Here is a 17,975-nt window from a genome sequence, read left to right on the forward strand (position 1 = left end):
CTCCCCACTCCTAGACCAGCCAAGGATTTCCCATTAACATCACTTGATGTGAGACAGCTGCAGAAATGCACAGGCTGCAAACTCACTACTACAACTTTGAAGGGACTCATCAGAAGCCACTAAAGGTGGAGCAACAGTCTTCACCTCCCAGAGTCCTCACTGAACTTTACCTGGACCACAGCACCTTCACTCTCCTCGGTCACTGGAACCATGACCGAAACGTGAGTTAGTTTGCTCTGGCGCATAGAAGGGAGACAAAATCAAGAAGGATGTGCCACGTGAGTGAGTAGATCAAAGACAGCCAGTAAAGAAACCACTCTTCCCAAACTCCTCTAGTTCGTTAGACTATGTGAACATGGATTCATTTCCTGCTTTGGACCCTCTACCTTGGTTGCAACTTAGGTTCACAGGAACATTTCCAGGGAAGCCCCAGGGACTTGTTTTTCTCTATTAAATCAATAAGAATCACCCACCACACTTGGACAGGAGACAGTCCTGCCTGGGGTCTCTCAAAGGAATCCTAGAGTGTCCACATTGTTCTTCAGAGGTAAGGAAAGCTGGGGCTGAGGATGGGGGGGTGGTAAGGAATGAAGGGAAAGAGTACCTCCAAAACAGAAATCCCAATCACAGTTTCAGTTTGGATAATAGCCATGTATCTGTTTCCAAGGGGACTGGTTGTAAAATTCACTTCTACCGTCTTCTCATCCTTCTTACAAGCAGTGATGTTTGGATCCCACAGACTTCCTGTCGGTCCAGAGAGAATCACATGGGTGAAGCTGCGAACTCTTCCCTCATTAAGTCCCCAAAAGGGCTTGACAAAAACAAATACAAGTTTTCAGGTCTACTCTATGAGGAGAAAATAGTTGTTTCACTCATGTGACTTGCAAATCAGCACTAGGTTCATTTCCAGGAAGGTGATAAATAATAGCATGCATTGTTTCCCCATCTAGGAGACCACTTCTGGCCCAGGCTCAGGTGGTCTTTAGGAGCAGCTGCAGGACTGGCTGAAGGCCCTCAGACCTCTTCACACCCCTATTGTCCTCTGCATCTGCTAACAAGGAGACCATGTGCCGCTCAGCCTGACAGGATACAGGGATGCCTTGTGGGATGGGGGTGCCTAAAAGATAGGGACCAATTCTGCTAAATACCACTAGCCTCTTGAGCATCCTCAGACTACATTACCCAGAAATTTACACAAGTCCTTCTACAATCCTTGGAAATTGGACACTTGGGACTGTTGGTCCTGAAGGGGCTGATTTCAAAATTGAAAGGGTAGGGGCAGGTTTTAGTGGCCGCGCATGTAAGAGGTGACCCCTGTGAGGACACAGGTTGAGAACATGCTTTTAGGTCACTGCTTCAGCTAGCACTCACTCCCACCAGGAGTGTTTGCTAATCCACATAGAAGGTTCGCAGGGCCCCACGGCCACAGGTCAGAGATACAGGTTCCGAGCAGGTGGAAGGACTTACAGACTCCCCTCCAATCAGGAAGGGCCTTCGATCAGCACCCCAATATGTGGTTTGAGCTAAAATGTTGGTTTAGCCACCAGGGTGTGGCATGGTTCTGTAACTTGCTTACTACATAAACCCACTCAGGTCTGTCCTTCCTCGGACAGACTGGATGTGGGATTCAGTGGGCAAAGCCCTGGCAGGGGTCAGCCTTCACTGCCCGGGCAGCTTGGATACATAGTCCCCCTGACCTCGCCTCCGTTCCTCATGGAAGATGGGCTGAGCTGTGTTGGCTCAAGTTACGAGTTCCTTCAAATAACAAAAGCAAGTGCTGTATTTACTTACCTGCCTGGACGCACTGGGTTTTGTATTTCATTAGATGGTCTAGGCAGCCTGGAAGTTTGCATGAAAGTTTTTACATTTTAGAAAAGGTATCTGTGCTCCACCCCCTTTGCCAACAAGTACACACACATACATGCTCACCACACCCCATACGAATTGCCAGAACATTCAAGATGTGAGGTAAGATAGCAGATTTAAGTGGGACATGAACATTTTACTGTTGAACAGAAGATTATCTACCCATGAAATGATAACCAGAGTCTAATTTAAATGCAGCCTTTATCACAACAGGATCTATGATCCCCCGAGAAGATTCAAACCAACCTTTAAAATGAGGCTTGGTAATGTGTAAATACTGCCCTTACCAGGTGGTGGAGCTTAGTCCACAACACACTCCCATCCCAAGTAGGGGAGACTTAGTGACTTGTTTCCCAAAACTAGACTTGGGAAGGGCAAACAGTAGATTTACTAGTACATGGAGAAGACTGGCAGGTGCCACTTCACCAAGTGATAAAGGTCAACACTACCAATGATGTGTGGATGTCACCCACCCCTGATGGGGTGCCATGAGAAGGGTGCCTCACCCCTGAAGTATACTCAGATGGGGGACATTCCACAGACGCCTGGCCAGTACTCCTCAAGACTGTTAAGGTCATGAGGAACAAAGACTAAGAAGCTGTCACAGATCAGAGGAGACTGGGACAGCAAGAGGACAAGCATGGAAAAGCTGGCAAAATCCAAATAAAGTCTGGAGCTTAATTAATAGAAATGTACAAACATTGGTTTCCTAGTTGTGACCTATGTCCTGTGGTAAATATGAGATGTTAATGATAAGGGAAACGTTAAAGAGTATATGGAAACTCTGTGAACTATCTTTGCAACTTTTCTATAAATTTAAAATCATTCCAGCATAAACACATTTATATTGTTTAAGATGAGGTTTGTCCTCCTCATCAAGAAAGCTGGAAACTGCTGTGTAGTAAGATACAGGTGCCCGAGCAGGTGGACGGGCACCAAGAACTCCCTGGACCACAATCTCAAAGAACAACGATTGGAAATTGCCCATTTGGAAATTCACCTGAGTCAGAGAATAGGAGTGGGGTACAAAACAGGTGACCCATCCCAGATGGGGGTGCTGTGGGAACTGCTAGAGCCAGACACCATGCTGGCACCTTCACCCATGATCCTGTCTCATCCTAACCCCAGCCCCGTGTGTGACACTGCAGGTGTGACACTGGGGAGCTGATGGAATGATGTAAAGCAGGGGAAAGAACCCAACATTCAACACAGTGCCACCTGCCTTCACCAAGAGTTCAGGGACACACCTACTAATGGCTGTACATCCTCACAGACCCTGCAGCATGCTCTCAAACAACACAGCATGCTAGGAAGCCAAGACTGGAACAAACATTTTATTTTTTCCAAATATATCAATCTACCTTTTTTTAAAAAAATTTTAGAATTAGGGAGAGAGAGAGAAAGACATTGATGTAAGCAAGAAACATTGATCATTTGCCTCCCACACACATCCTGACCGGAAATTGAACCTACAACCTTTTGGTATATGGGATGATGCTCCAACCAACTGAGCCACACCGGCCAGGGCTGGAACATACGTTTTGCATCAGTGACAAAGAGTGGCTAATGTGCATGGACCAAGAAGGACCAGAGTTTGAGTGTCAGCTTCACTTTTACTGTGTATGTGACCCAGGCCAAGTTACCTGAGAAATGTCTTCACCTGTAAAGCTGCTATCCCATCCTCGGGATTATTGGAAGCTTACGTGACATGATGCATTCAAGTGCTCAGCATAGTGCCTGACACACAGAAATGGGCTTTTCCCCAATTTTACCTCTCCTCTGTGAGGTGCAGTTACTGAGGTGTCCATATTACAAGACTTGGTAAGGCCAAATGCCTTGTCCAGGGTACCCTGGCTTCTCTATTCCAAGCCACATCCCCAATGCAAGCCTCCCAGCAAGACAGAATAACAGAAGACTGAGGAAGTTTACCTGGTGAGGTGAAATTCACAGACAATGAGGGGCTGTCATCATTCATATTTGCATTGGGGATGTTATGGGCCACAATGAAATATTGTGTGTTCAGCTCCACAGAGAAACCAATGTAGGAAAATGTCCACTGAAAGGCAAAGGAAGGACCCCTAAATTTCTGACACATGGCAATGCAGGAACATAGTACCTTTGTGGGGCCTTTTCATTCATAGTTTCATTCCTTAGCCTACTGCTGAAACTTGGGTCTCTAGCCGATGTCTACCTAGAGCAGGGGTGGGAATGTCCAGCCGTGGGCCATATAAGGCCCTCGAAATCTGGCCCTGCCAAGGCATTGGGGGTAAGTTAATTAAATGTTTGACCAAATACAGCAGGCTAAGTTTTAACTTGGTAATTTTGTATGGCCTGTGAATGATGTTGTAAATACCCAGATGGCTCTTGGCAGAAAAAAGGTTCCCTACCCCTGACATAGGGAATGGTTCCCACACAATTTGTCAGTGTAACTCACAGAATAGGAAAAGTTTAAAATTTTAGAGCCAGAATATAATTTAAGTTCAGCCTCCCTCACTTTACTGATGGGGAAACTGAGGCTGAGAGATGCTGACTTGCCCAAGGCACACAGCAGAGAAGTGGCCAAAAATGGGCTTGAACCCAGACAGCGTGCTCCAGGCTGGAAGTTGCAGGTGCTCACCAGCCTGTGTGTGCAGCACTCCATCCATATCCTCTAGCAAAGGGCCTTCCTAGTTTTAAGGACAATTCGCCAAGTTTCTCCAAGTGCTTACCCTGCCGCCAGAGGGTCTGGTCTGAGTCTGGAAGGCCTCTGTGTAATTGCACCTCACGCAGCTGTAGGACTGGACGTTGCTTTTGCCTGACACACAGATCTTGGTGGCCTTCAGAAAGCGGATGCTGGCTAATGAGACGAGAACAGCTGGTTATTTAGCACCATTATGTGGCCGGCTTGATGTTACGAGTGTACATGCCTCATCTCATTTCATACCACAGACCTAAAAGGTAGACACCATTGTTGTCCCCAGCTCACTGATGGGGTGTATGATGTTTAGGGAATTCCAGGGAGATTTGCCTAAGCTTACAAAGCTCATTGGGTAGAATATGGATTCAGATTCCAAAGCCCAAATGTTTTCCTCATCACAGGGAAGCCTGATTTTCACAGGATACCTGCAAAGGTGACTCTAGCTCTGCACTATTCTGAGTCTCTTCAGAAGTAAGAACCTTCCAGAATGTCATCACCAAACCAGGCCTGCTCTGACTGCACTTTTATTCATGCTGAGTCTTCTTCCTGGAGTGCCCTTTTCTCCTATCTGCCTCTCCAGGGCTTGTTCCTTCAAGGCCAAACTTATATCTATAACAACAGCTGACAGATACAAGAGCTTACCCTGCTAAGTATGGGGCCAAATGTGTTATCGTAACATCTAATTTAAAGTGATCTCACCAGGGCCCGCTCCTCTCTTCCCTGCCCCCATCGACTCACAGCTCCTTCCGGGATTCCGAGCAACGTCCTGTGCCCGTGTCCATAGCTGACTCACCTCTCTGTGCCTGGCACTCCCAGATTCCTGACCAAATGGAATTTAACTGAATTTAGGGTAGAAACCATAGACGTGGACTTTAGGTCCCCAGAATTGGCTCATCACAAACTGTCTTGGGGGACTGCCAGGACTGTCACAACGCTACTGAGGAGTGGAAAAGTCATCTAAGCCAGTGCTTTTCCTTTTTTTCCTCTTAAATTTTTGTTGAATTCATTGGGGTGACATTGGTTAATGATACAGGTTTCAAGTGTACAATTCTGTAATACATCATCTGTATATTGTATGTTCACCACCCAAGAGGTACTTTTCCTGAACTTGGGGGAGTCATCTCTGTCCTCAACTTGTCTTCTTCCATGAGGTGTAACATTACACACAGAAGCACACAGATCAGAAGGGCTCCACCTGATGAGCGCTCACACACAGGTAGCCAGTGCCCATGTCGGAAACACCCCAGGAGTGTCCCTCCTGCTTCCTTTCAGTCACTCCCACCCCAGCATAACCACCATCCTGATTCCTAACTGCTTGCGTTAGTCTTGTTTGTTTTGCATTTTTACTAATGGAATCATATGGTACACACAACGATAGGCATGTTTGCAGATGTGAATGTAGAAATGCTTTTGAATCTGGCCTCTTGGATTTGTGAGATTCATCCACACTATGTATGGTCACAGCTTGTTCATGCTTATTGCACTATTGGATTCCAGTCTGTGATTCCAATTCTAGTCAGGCATTTCCATCTTTTGGCTATTATGAATAATGCTACGATGAACATTCTAGTATGTGGTTTTGGGTGCATGTATGTATATATTCTTCTGGGTATATGTCTAGGATTAAAATTAAAGGATCACATAATCTGCACATTTCTACCTTAACTTTGATTGATGCAAACTTACCATCTGCTCGGAGTATCCAGCTTATGTTCATCAATATTGAAGAGCTTTTCGTTACAACAGGTTCCACTCGAAGGTCTCTCAAGTCTCCTGGGGTCAGAGTGTGACTGACCAGCCACTCTGGAGACGGTCCTGGGAGAAGGTGAGACTGCCCATGACACACTCCTCCCTTGCCCAATTCAATGCCATCTCCTCTAAGTGACTCTCCCTGATCCAACCCTCATTCACAGTCTATCTCTTCTCCCTGCTGAAGCAGTCTGACATTTCTCAGTGTTAACTGACTCAACCTCCTGGCCCCAACCTACAGACCACTTGGGACCACTCTAAGTGCCTCTGTGTGCCTGTGTATGTATGTATTTAGTGTATTTGACATGTTTATTAGAATCAGTCTTGCCTTCCCAATGCCTCAGCCTGGACTCCATTCAGCTGGCCCACACACTTCCCACTTCCTAGTCTTTGTTTTTTTCTAGTCCTCCAGCTCATCCTCTTCATCTACATTTCTTGGACAGAAATCCACCCAGTCTTCAAATGCTACACTCTCAAACACTCCTTCTCTAAAATACTTGCTTCCTGTTTCTAAGTGTAAGTGACCGCCCTCCCACACACTTGCTCTCCCTCCCGGGAGAGGCAGACCTCACTTTCTACCTTGCACAGCCATTCCTGGCCTGCCTGTCCCCTCTTGCTGTCATTCTGGCCAGGACACTCCCCCCGCCCCCCATCTGAAACACTGGGAGCTCTGAAAGAGGCTGTATGTGCATCAGCTAACAAAGCAGAGAGGCTGCATGTGCTTCAGCTAACAAAGCAATAGTTCACCCTAAGCCTGGTCTCTGGTGACCCACTGCCTGGATTCGGGCCCTGTAAAAGTCCAACTGTACTTTCAATTTCAATGTAAAGCCCCAAATACCCATTCCCCAGGGCACCTACCATTCTCAGAGCCACATTGAATCGTCTGCAAGAGAGAAAGAAACCAAGTGTCATGCTGAATGCCAGCAAACCACAAGCCAAATTAGTCAAAACACCATCCTTTTTTCTTAAATGCATATACAAGTGCCAAGTGCTCAAAAAAGAAAAGCTGGGATAGTTCCCCTTCACAGTTTAGGGGAGACTAAGCTGCCCCATTGTGGGCTATGATGGACCATGGGTCAGCCATCAGTATACTAGGTCCTGAAGCCTGTTTATCGCCTCAAAGACCGGAGGGGATGGCTCTGGACCATCATGAAGACCCTTCACACTCTAACTTAACCATAGGTTTTCAGGGCCAGCTAGCATATCGTATCTTTTTATTTTCCCCAGGTTAAGAACTGGCTACGCTAAGAAGATGAACAGAAGAAAGCCATGAATGCAGTTCATGGTACCTTCCCCAGATTCTTGAAAATATTCTTCTAATACAAAAGGATGGACTCATCTGTGTTATTTACAAAGTCATGAAGCAACTGTGAGCTCATCATGTTACCTTTTTAAAAGAACTTAAACTAATAAATAAATACGTATCATTGGTGTCCAAGAAGGCCAGTACCTCATCCTCTTGGAGTTAACTGCTCATTTTCAAAAAATATATATTTTTATTGATTTCAAAGAGGAAGGGAGAGGGAGAGATAGAAACATCAATGATGAGAGAGAATCATTGATCAACTGCCTCCTGCATGCCCCCCACTGGGGAGCGAGTCCACAACCCAGACATGTGCCCTTGAACGGAATCAAACCTGGGACCCTTCCGTCCACAGGCCAACGTTCTATCCACTGAGCAAAACTGGCTAGGGCTTTTTTTTTTTTTTTTTTTTTTAATAAGAAAAAACAACGAGTAGTTTTGGTTTTGGAATAAAATACTGAACCTTTTAGGCAGCAACAAGTATTAGTGACAAGACTCAATGCCAAATAATAAATAAATAAATAAAGACAATGCCTTAAGTCCACCAGCTCTGGGAGCTGATTTCTCTCACCTCAACATTTCCAAACACCGTATCAGAAGGCAAGACTTTTGATGGTTTGGGTCAGTGGTCGGCAAACTGCGGCTCGCAAGCCACATGCGGCTCGCGAGCCGCGGTTTGCCGCTCTGTTGACTAATGAGTTTGCCGACCACTGGGATAGGGGCTTAATCACAAGGAACAACAACAGCCTGTAATTATTGGAATCGAGAGTCTAGGTCAGTGGTCAGCAAACTCATTTGTCAACAGAGCGGCAAGCCGCAGTTTGCCGACCACTGGTTTGGGTAATCTGGGTTTAGGTGCAATTGTCAGTCCCTCGCTTTTGTCTTTTGAAGCTGAACTCCAAGGGAATAATGTCAGACATTTTTAAAAAATCAGTCACCAAAAGGCTGGTGGGACAAGTTGTAGGAAGAAGCAAAGCAACAGATATGTTAGAGCAGTGGTCGGCAAACTGCGGCTCGCGAGCCACATGCGGCTCTTTGGCCCTTTGAGTGTGGCTCTTCCACAACATACCACGTGCAGGCGCGCGCACATACAGTGCGATTGAAACTTCATGGCCCATGCGCAGAAGTCGGTTTTTGTCTCTCAAAAGAAATTTCAATCGTTGTACTGTTGATATTTGGCGCTGTTGACTAATGAGTTTGCCGACCACTGTGTTAGAGAGCAAACTGTTGGCCTAATAGCAACCACTGCAAAGGCACTGAGTTCTTCCTCTAGTGGAAAAGGCAAGGGGGTGCCTAACTGAGACAGGTGCGGCAAGAATAGCAGCTGAAGACATCAGGGTACCCGAATGTTGTCTTTCCATAACGACCGTGCTTTTATGTGATATGCTGTGCTGAAAAGGCAGGGACGTAATTTCAAATACTGTTTGTGAATGAGCTTTTTCCTCTTTAGTGACACAGAACATTCCCTCAGCCCTTCAAGGCACTGGGGAAGAAAAGAAACTCATGCAGGAGAGGACAGTGCTTACCAGCTCCAGGCACCAGGCACCCCAGCACAGCGTGAATCAACATGACAAAAAGGAGTGGTAATGGAGAAGCAGATCCTGCACCCCCAAAGGTAGGCAGGCCTCAAGAGACCAAGCAGTAACAACAGTGCTGAGCACCTACTGTGTGCTGGGCTCTTTGCTGCAGGCCCTCCTGTTCCTCACTAGATACTGGTGAGTTAGGTGGTTACCCTTTGTTTTATAGATGCGGATACGTAGGTTCAGTGAGCATAAATGACTGGAATAAGAGTAAAGGGTGGCATTTGAGCCTCGGTCTGTCTGACCAAGCAGCAGGAAGCCTGGTGCCGCCTGACCAGGACAAGTTAGGGTACCCCAGGGGTACAGACTTGCCCTCTCCAGAAAGCCCTCCACGAACGCCTTAACAAGGCTCAAGCTGGCCGGTCGGCCAACTTCAAGGTCCCGGCTTGAGGGATGGAAATGCGGGAAAGGGGCGCGAACGGGAGCTTACCGGCTCCGGGGGCAGGACACCCTGGCACAGCGCAGCCAAACTCAGCAACACCAGCGACATCGCAGGGCCACCGCCCCCCACCGCGCGGTCCTCGCCAGGTTCCTTATAGCGCTCTTATAAGGCGCCCCGGCCACCCCTCCGGGCTCCGCCTCCCACAGCGCCATCCTGGCCCCGCCGCCCCCTTCCCGGGTGGGGAACTTGGAAGAGCCCTCGCCAGCGGGATTCAGAGGGATGGGCCGGTCCCAGAGGCTCGAGACCCTTCGCGGCCAGAGCACGCGCAACAGCGGCGCGCGCCAACCCCGCGCACACGTGTGTGCAGTGAGCCAGGTGCAGACTGCATTCCCGCCTCGGGCTGCGCGCGCCCGGCCCGCCCGAGTCAGCAGTCAGCCTGGCGCTGCGTCCCCGCCCCAGCTGCCCGAGCCCGCCGCCCGCGGTTCCTCTCCTGGCCTCGGAGAGCGCGCGGTGCGCCAGCGCCGGCAGTTAAAGTGCAGCGAGGCAGGGGCCACTGCCGCCGCTGCTCCTCTAGCTCAGCCTCTGCTCCTGCTCCGCACAGCCGACTGTCGCGTCCAGGCACTGGGCCCAGCTGCCCAGGGTGAGTAGCCGCAGGGTTCGCGTCCCGACCCCCGCCGACCCAGCCCACAACGGCGCCGTCCGGGCTCCGGCCTCCTCCGCCCCGCATGGCCCTGGCCGCAGCCACAGGCGGCCTCAGGCCGGAGGTTTGGTGAGACAGGAAGACCCTGGCTGGACGCTGAGACTGGGACACCACTTTATGCAAAAGCGAGTCCCCTGGAGCAAAAGGGGTGGGACACGCCTTATTGAATTCTTCCTGGAGCTAGTTCGTGTTGCAGGAACTAAGTTCTATGTTATTTAGGTTTAGGGTAACAGAAATCCTCCCTTCCCCCCAGGTTTTTCTGGTAAATGTAGATTTCCCCAAAATGAAGGTTGTCACTAATACTTGGATCTCCCAAGGCTGTTTTTGCGGTGGTCCTACTGTGTGCCAGGTATGGCCCACCTACAGGGTTCTGCTTTGGGTCTGCATGGAGTGGGCCCAGCTTCAAGGTCGGGTGGGGACTCTAACATGCATATATGTGGGTTTCCAGGTAACATTTCTAGAAGATTGATCTAGTTTGCAACTTTGGTTCTCCAGTTTCACTGTGCCCAGTATTCTCAGCATTGCCTTAAATGCAAATTCTGGTCCTTTCTCGGCGATTCTTTTTTTTTTTTTTTTTTAATGTATTTTATTGATTTTTTACAGAGAGGAAGGGAGAGGGATAGAGAGTTAGAAACATCGATGAGAGAAACATCGATCAGCTGCCTCCTGCACACCCCCTACTGGGGATGTGCCCGCAACCAAGTTACATGCCCTTGACCGGAACCGAGCCTGGGACCCTTCAGTCCGCAGGCTGAAGCTCTATCCACTGAGCCAAACCAGCTAGGGCATTCTCGGCGATTCTTACCAGACCCTCAGATGGGGCAGGGTCTGAGATCTGCCTTTAACAAGCCCTCCCTGGTAAATCTGACACAGGTGGTGGGGGACTGTTTTTTTGAGACATAGTGGTTAGGGGAAGGTTAACAAAAGTCAGCTGGGCTAACAGTAGATCACAGAGCTTGGAATTCAGCTGCTTCAGCCCTCTCTGTTTGCAAAGGACAAGGTTGGGGTGACCAATCAAGGTCACGTAAACTTGTAACCCAAGTTAGCTCCATTCTACAGATGAGAAGACTGAGACCTAGAGAGGGATGTGGGTCCTATGGATGGAATTGGTGAGAGCTTGACTTAGTCAAGCAGCTGTTTTTGCTGCAGTCATACTGTGTGCCAGGCCTGGCCTCCTGCCAGGGGCCTGCAAGCCTCAAGACCACCTGGGGGTTCTGGCATGCATACATATGGGGTTCTAGGTGACATTTCCGGTTCCTGACCAAGGAGAGTGGTTCAGGTGAGGATGTTGCCTCACCCTTGCCTGGGGCTGGGTGACCCTGGACACCTTGCTCAACTTCTCTGAGTTGCTTTAAGCCCTGTGGTTCCTGATATCATTTCCAGCTCTAATAGCTGTCTTCTTAGCAAACACCTGCAGGATGCCAGTACTGGGGTGCAAAGGTGAACACCACATGGGTGCAGGCTGATGGGCCCTCTTGGACTGAGGATGAGTGTGGTGAGAGTATGTTCAAGGACATGTGCCTGCCCTGCTGTGAAATGCCTCGTCTGCCAGCTTGAGATCATGAACTTTGTCCTGTGGTGGCAAGGAGTCCCAGCAGAGGTTTAGGTGGTAGTCAATATTCAGTTTTAGAAAGGCTGCCTGGATGGCTGTGCAGGTCAGTGGGAGGCCATCCCCTCCGAGACTAGCAAGGAGGGAGCTACTAACCAAACACTTCACGTAGCTCAGTCCCTGTGGTGGGCCAGGCTGGAGCTGTGCTGGGTTTTCAGCTGCGCCAAAGCAGGCCTTTCTGTGGGAACTTGGGACTGTTGAGTGCGAAGGCTTTGGGGACAACCAGGGGTGCAGGGGTCAAGCCTGGAGATAGGATCTATGAGGCAGACATTTACAGAGGGTGCTAGAGAGGGGAGGAGGACAGGGCCCTGGGGGAGGAGAGCTTTGTGGAGGTGAGGGCTAGGAGGGGCTGCACCAGGAGTGATGACGCAGCTCGTGGGGACAGTTGGGGCAGAGGTCACACAGAGACGAGGTGAGACCTCCTGACCCACAGTGGCCCTGCCTTCTGTGGCTGCATCTGATCTGAGGGGCCCCCTGGCTTAGGTCACTGGCAATTAGATGTGGTTTTGGCTAGAGGAGGTGAGAGGGGCATGGGAGTAAGTGGGTTCAGATATGCGAGTATGGGGGGTGGCTTTTTTTTTTTAGCAACGGGAGAGGCTGTGGTTCTTCAGGAGAAGAAACTGCTGGGCAATGGAGAGGGGAAGGGTGAGGTGAGGTGGTGTAGAGGTCGCTGAGCATGTGGGTAGGAGGGGAAGAAGGGATGCTGGGCATTGGCGTGGGACACAGACTGAGTCCCCCGATCCACTGCTCTGGGTCCAGGCTTGGGGGCAGGCACAGAGGTATGACACTGCTGTGAGTCTGGCCCTCTGTGGGATGGCAGTGATGCCCAGGCTCTGCAGACGGGATGGCAGAGTGCGGGGCCCAGAGGTGAGCCCTGCAGCTACACCTGGTGTTCTCTGTGGGCAAACAACGTGTGCCTGCCTGTCCTCTCGGGAGGTGCCACGCTGCTCTGAAGGCCATTGCAAAAAGTGTTCCTCTGTGAGAGGCCCTTGTTGATAAAGGTGCAGCCTCTGAGGAGGCCTGTGGGAGGGACACCACTTGCTTGAATGTCTAAGCCCAGGATTGTGGTGGCTTTATACACCAGAGGCAGGGCCACTGCAGGTCAGGAGGTGTCAGCCTCTCTCTCTGTGACCTCGGGCAAGGCTCTCCCCTTCTCAGAGCCTCATTTTCCTATTCTGTAAAATCAGCAGATGAGAATGTCTTGGCAGTGGCTAAATGAGGTGACTCAAGTCTGAGGGATGTGACCTTTGGAAATACTCTGACCTTACCCCTTCAGTCATGAATTCTGCCAGGTCTGGTGTCTGAAAGAGCCACCGTGCAGTGTGCCTTCATGCCGGGTATCGAGCACACTCCTTAAATGCTTGAATGGATGAGTGAATGCCTACCTTCCTCCAAGGCCAGCACCCAAGCCTACCCAGCTGGGAGAGCTGGTTTGGGCTTGTTCTCTTCCTCCTTGGGTGGGTGAAGGTCAGGGCCTCTGCTGGAGCTGGAAGACTACTCTCTCCAGTACCCGTGACCCCTGACCCCAGATCCTCTGGGGCAGGCTCTGGGTTACAGCTAGGGGTGGAGATTGCAGGGTTCCTCGTCCCCTGGCTGAGCTACTCACTCACCCACTGCAGCTTTCAGCGAGGCTCTTGGTGTCTTGGAGCCTCAGTTATTGTCATCCATAAATGGGGTTGACATCAGCCCTGCTGGACTGGCAAGGCTGTTGGGCGACTCTGAAGAGATGGGAGGAAAGTTGAAAGATTTAAAGGTGCTGTGTAAATTTAGGGGCAGGGGAGTCGGGACAGTAGAGAACAAGTTAATGTTTCTATGGTCCAAATAGAGAAATTTCTTTGGACCCGGTGCAAGGACACTCTCAGGTTCTGTCACTGTTATCAGACCTTTGTATCTCCGCTGGAGCCATCCTGGGAGAACAGGGCCATTACGGTTGTTGACATGTCCCAGGTCTTGCCTCCGCCCACACAGGTGGAATTTTCCACTTGGTTCCTTTTGCAAATATTAATCAAGGCCCCGCCAGTTAACAGTGGACTCATTGTCTTGTGAAGAGCAAGCCGTTTCTGGTGAATACTGGCTGCCTTCCAGGGCCCTGGCGCCTGCCCAAGCTGGGAGAGGGGGCTGTTGGGAGCACCCTGGCCCCAGTACTCACCCCACCCATGTTCTCCAGCTGGTTGAGCTTCACAGAGTCAGCAGTCATGCCTGCTTTGAGCCCTGAAGCCACACTGAGGACTTGCACTGCAAACATTTTCTTTGCTCCTGAAAGGAGGGGCTGGCCCAGGAGCACACACAGGCACAGGCCACAGGCTTAACTCCACCTTAATACCACTGTTCCTGCTGAAACCCTGTGAAGTCACAACCCATGTTACCTGCATTGATCTTCACATGTGTTGTCACATTGAGGTCTCAAATCAAGTCCAAAACAGAGTGGGCAGCTACTATTGTTCTCTCAAAGCCCCATCTGTATGTATGTGGTGATGAAATTGGTCTCACAGGGCTGAAGAGGGGATCTCTGGAGACTGACTCCAAGGGGTGGAACAGGGAGCACCCTGTCAGGCTCATGTAGCAGAGTTGGTGATCTGTTTTTTGATTAGCAATACTTTAATTCATCTGTTCTTCGTAATATTATTTATTGGTCATAGTTGCAGCATCACTGTCCGCATTTTATGAAGGAAGAAGTAGAGTAGCACGTATTTTTGGTGTGCATTTTTAATTCTAACGAAGCTGTGAAATGGGTGGCTCTGTTCCCATTTGATAGATGAGGAAACTGAGGCCCAGAGAGTTGCTAAACCGTGAATGGTGGCAGGGTTAGGACTGCAACCCGAAGGATCTTGACCACCAGTTCCTTTCACTTTTTTTAAAGTAGTAAAACTTGAACAAGGAGCCCCAATATATAAAGCACATGCAGGTGATGGCTGCATATCAGTCTGCTTGTAAGTTCCCATCTGTGATTTTTTTTCATGTCCTAGTCAGAGCAGTGATCCTGTTATCATGAGCACACTCTTGAAACCAGGGTGCTGGTTGGCGTCTTACACAAGCCCTGGTGCCTGATTGATTTCTGCACTTTAGTTCAGTGAGAGTAATTTGTAGTTGGCACAAGGAAGTAGTGGGGGTTTTAACCTGCTCACCTTGCAGTCTTAGATCCTGCTGCAGTGAAAGCCAACCAAAGTGTGTGGAAGTTGGCTGGTTAACTCGCATCTCGCCCCTGCACCTGTAACTTGTTTATTATTATTATTATTATTATTGTTGTTGTTGTTGTTGATGTTATTTTGTTAATCCTCACCCAAGAATATTTTTTCCATTGATTTTTAGAGAGCGGGGAAAGGAGGGAGGAAGGGGGTAAAGAGAGAGAGAGGGAAACCCTGATGTGAGAGAGAGAGACATCGATTGGTTGCCTCCCTCATGCGCCCCGACTGGGACGGGATTGAACTTGTCACAATCCCCGTATGTGTCCTTGACCAGGAATTGAACCTGCCTTGTACAGGCCAATGCTCTACCCACTGAGCGCACGGGCCAGGGCTGTGCCAGTAGTTTATAAAGGAAAGTGTGGGCGTTGCCCACTAGGCTGCTCCCTGAGGAAAATCCAGTGGGCTTTGCAGCATCTAGTCAGTGTCGGGTTCGTAGGCAGACGGCAGTCCCAGCCGTGGGAAGGGAGGATTGGACCTGGGATCTTCGGCAGGACACCTAAGCAGGTGGGTTTGGTTTCTAGAGGTTCATGTCCAGTCCACAGCAGTGCTTCCCAGACTCTCTGTGCTGAAGGACCAGTCATTTGTTAGGTTTTTAAATTTTAATCTCTTACAGGCCGATCAAAAAATGCAGTAACAGTTGTTATAATAAAAACGTAGATACACAAAATTTAAGCCCATTGTCTTTTTTTTAAGCCCATTGTATTATTATAATATTCAGCAGACACAAAGCCACTGTGTGTCAAGTTCCTGCAAAAGTTTCTGAACTCTGACTTTTGATTCTGTACTTATCTTTCACAGACTAACGAAAACAGCGTGCGGGCTGCACTGGCCACAGAGCCCAGATCCTGTCACATCTGGGTGTAAGGTGGGTGCCTTTCAATTGAGATTTTGAAAACTGTTGGGAAGGGTCCTTGAAAGAGGAAGCTGGTAGCAAGCTTTTGCAGAACCCCAGACTTCTGTAGAATGGTTTGAAATAAATCCTCAACCCAGACGTGGCTCTTGCCTGGGAGGTCGTCCCGCCCTAGTTCCTTTCCCTCCCTCCTTTAGCACGGATGTTTGAGATTTAAAATAGACAGAAAACCCTTTATGTTATGGAAAACTTGAAACATGTACAAAACTAGCCAGAAGAGATTATCGAACTCTGTATTCTCATCACCTCATGGGCCATCCTGTTTTGTCGCCTTTCCTGATCCTTGGGGTTATTTTAAACCAAATTCCAAATATCCTTTCTTTTTTTGTCAAATTTTCAGTTTGTGTTTCTGAAAGAGTTGTGCTAAAACAACGCTTGTCACATCTGACACACAAGCAATGATTTCTTAACATCCTCACATTCCCAGGATCTAAATAAGATGCACACATTCTTTTGTAATCTATAGATTATCCTCCATCTCTGTCTGTCTGGTTTACTTTTCACTTAAATTTATTGTTCAGGAAATGAGTGGAGTTTCCCGTAGCCTGGATCCTGTTGATGGGGTCCCTGGGTGTTCTTTCACACATTCCTCTGACCTTTGTCCTCTGATTTGGTGGGTGGATTTAGAAGTGTGAGCGGATTCGGGTTTGAATTTTTTGGCAAGGATATTGTATAGGCCTTCTCCCATTCAGACCTGTCTCGACTTGGAGAAGTTGTTTGTTTTGTTAACTGTCTCCTGTGTGTGAAGTTACTTTGGTGAGGCCCAAGCTGATCTTCTGTGGGTTCTGGGCGCCCCTCGGTCTGAGAACACCCACCTGCTGTGTGGAGAGCAGATTGTGAGGTGACACGGGAAGGGGTTGTGATGGCAGGGACACTGCTAAGATGCCACTGGAAGGGCTCCAGCACGAGGGAGGATGCCTGGGATGGTGGAGCCTGATCGAGGCAGCAGTGCACGGGATGGACAGAAGGGGGCAGATTCAACAGATCTGGCCCCACCCCTTTTAGAGAAGTCACTGCCTCTCTGTGCCTTGGTTTCCACGCTTGCCGCCTCTCCTGAAGTGAGCAATGTATTTTTATGTGTCAGTGACATAACAAGCATTTATTGAGTGCCTGTCGTGTGCCTGGCCCTGGGAGCTGTGAGCGCCCCCCACTGCTGATTGTAAGTGAATGGATTCAGTTGCAGCTCTGTGTACAGGTCCTGCAGGCGGAAATCTTGGTAACTCTTGGCCACTAGGCCACTAGGCTTCTGGTGGTCTCTGGGTTCCACACTGTGACTGGCCCATAGGCATAGGGACAGGTGGGAAGGCCAAATACCTCCAGGGACAGCGCCAGCCTCGGGACACTAAGGACCTCAATGCTCCCGAGAAGCGAGCTTTGTGTTAGGGTCTGCTAACAGGGTCCTTTCTGTGGATGGTCCCACTTTTTACTGTGCCATACCTGCTGGCGGACAGTCAGCTTTTCATCATTGTCTGCCAGCATAAACAGCTCAGGGCAGAGCCCTGGGCTTGCTTTGTCACAGTTATGTAGAGCTCTCTTTTGGTTAAATTCCTAAAAGTGGGATTGCAGAGACAAAGTGCTGCCCCTTTAAAATCCTGATGCATCCATTGTCTTCCAGAAGGTTTCACCTGCTTCCTAGCTGTGCCCAAAGCAGAATCACTGTTGTGGGCCTCACCTCAGCTGAGCGCAAAGGCTGAAGCAGGTCTGGCTGAGACTGCTCCACCCCTCTCCAGGGTTCTGTCCTCTCTTCTTGGGTGACCCACAAAAGCCAGGACTTCAGTGACTCAAAGGAGCTTACCCCACCCCAGTCCACTGCACTGGCCCAAAGCTAAAAATGAACCATGCATGCACAGATACATGTGTGGGCACACACACACGTGCATGCCAAAAAGTTTGAAGAACCCTGTTTAAAGGGTAGTTTCAGAAAGTTTTGTCAGCCCCCCAGCTGTGTGACTGTAAACAGGCTGTGTCCCAAGTACAGGTGTTCCTCAGATGGTGGGTAAGCGTTTTATTCTGG

General features: G+C 49.3%; 2 protein-coding genes across 2 annotated transcripts in view; one reads left to right on the forward strand and one right to left on the reverse strand.

The window, feature by feature from the left end:
- The window catches only part of IL17RB (interleukin 17 receptor B), a 14,972-nt gene extending 5,271 nt beyond the window's left edge, over nt 1-9,701 (reverse strand). Inside the window, exons 1-8 of the mRNA XM_080673326.1 lie at nt 9,606-9,701; nt 7,151-7,175; nt 6,230-6,358; nt 4,575-4,702; nt 3,796-3,922; nt 1,792-1,839; nt 605-744; nt 171-236 (exon numbers count right to left, since the gene is read on the reverse strand). Of these exons, the coding sequence (XP_080529452.1) occupies nt 171-236; nt 605-744; nt 1,792-1,839; nt 3,796-3,922; nt 4,575-4,702; nt 6,230-6,358; nt 7,151-7,175; nt 9,606-9,665 (723 nt within the window). The 5' untranslated portion in view covers nt 9,666-9,701. The remainder of the gene's footprint in view (nt 1-170; nt 237-604; nt 745-1,791; nt 1,840-3,795; nt 3,923-4,574; nt 4,703-6,229; nt 6,359-7,150; nt 7,176-9,605) is intronic.
- Nucleotides 9,702-9,810: 109 nt separating this feature from the next.
- Nucleotides 9,811-17,975, forward strand: part of CHDH (choline dehydrogenase) — a 30,169-nt gene continuing 22,004 nt past the window's right edge. The window contains exons 1-2 of the mRNA XM_080673925.1: nt 9,811-10,197; nt 15,850-15,916. The gene's annotated coding sequence lies outside the window, so the exon portion shown is untranslated. The remainder of the gene's footprint in view (nt 10,198-15,849; nt 15,917-17,975) is intronic.

Source organism: Plecotus auritus (assembly GCF_963455305.1).
Source record: "Plecotus auritus genome assembly, chromosome: 6".
Classification (NCBI taxonomy): Eukaryota; Metazoa; Chordata; class Mammalia; order Chiroptera; family Vespertilionidae; genus Plecotus; species Plecotus auritus.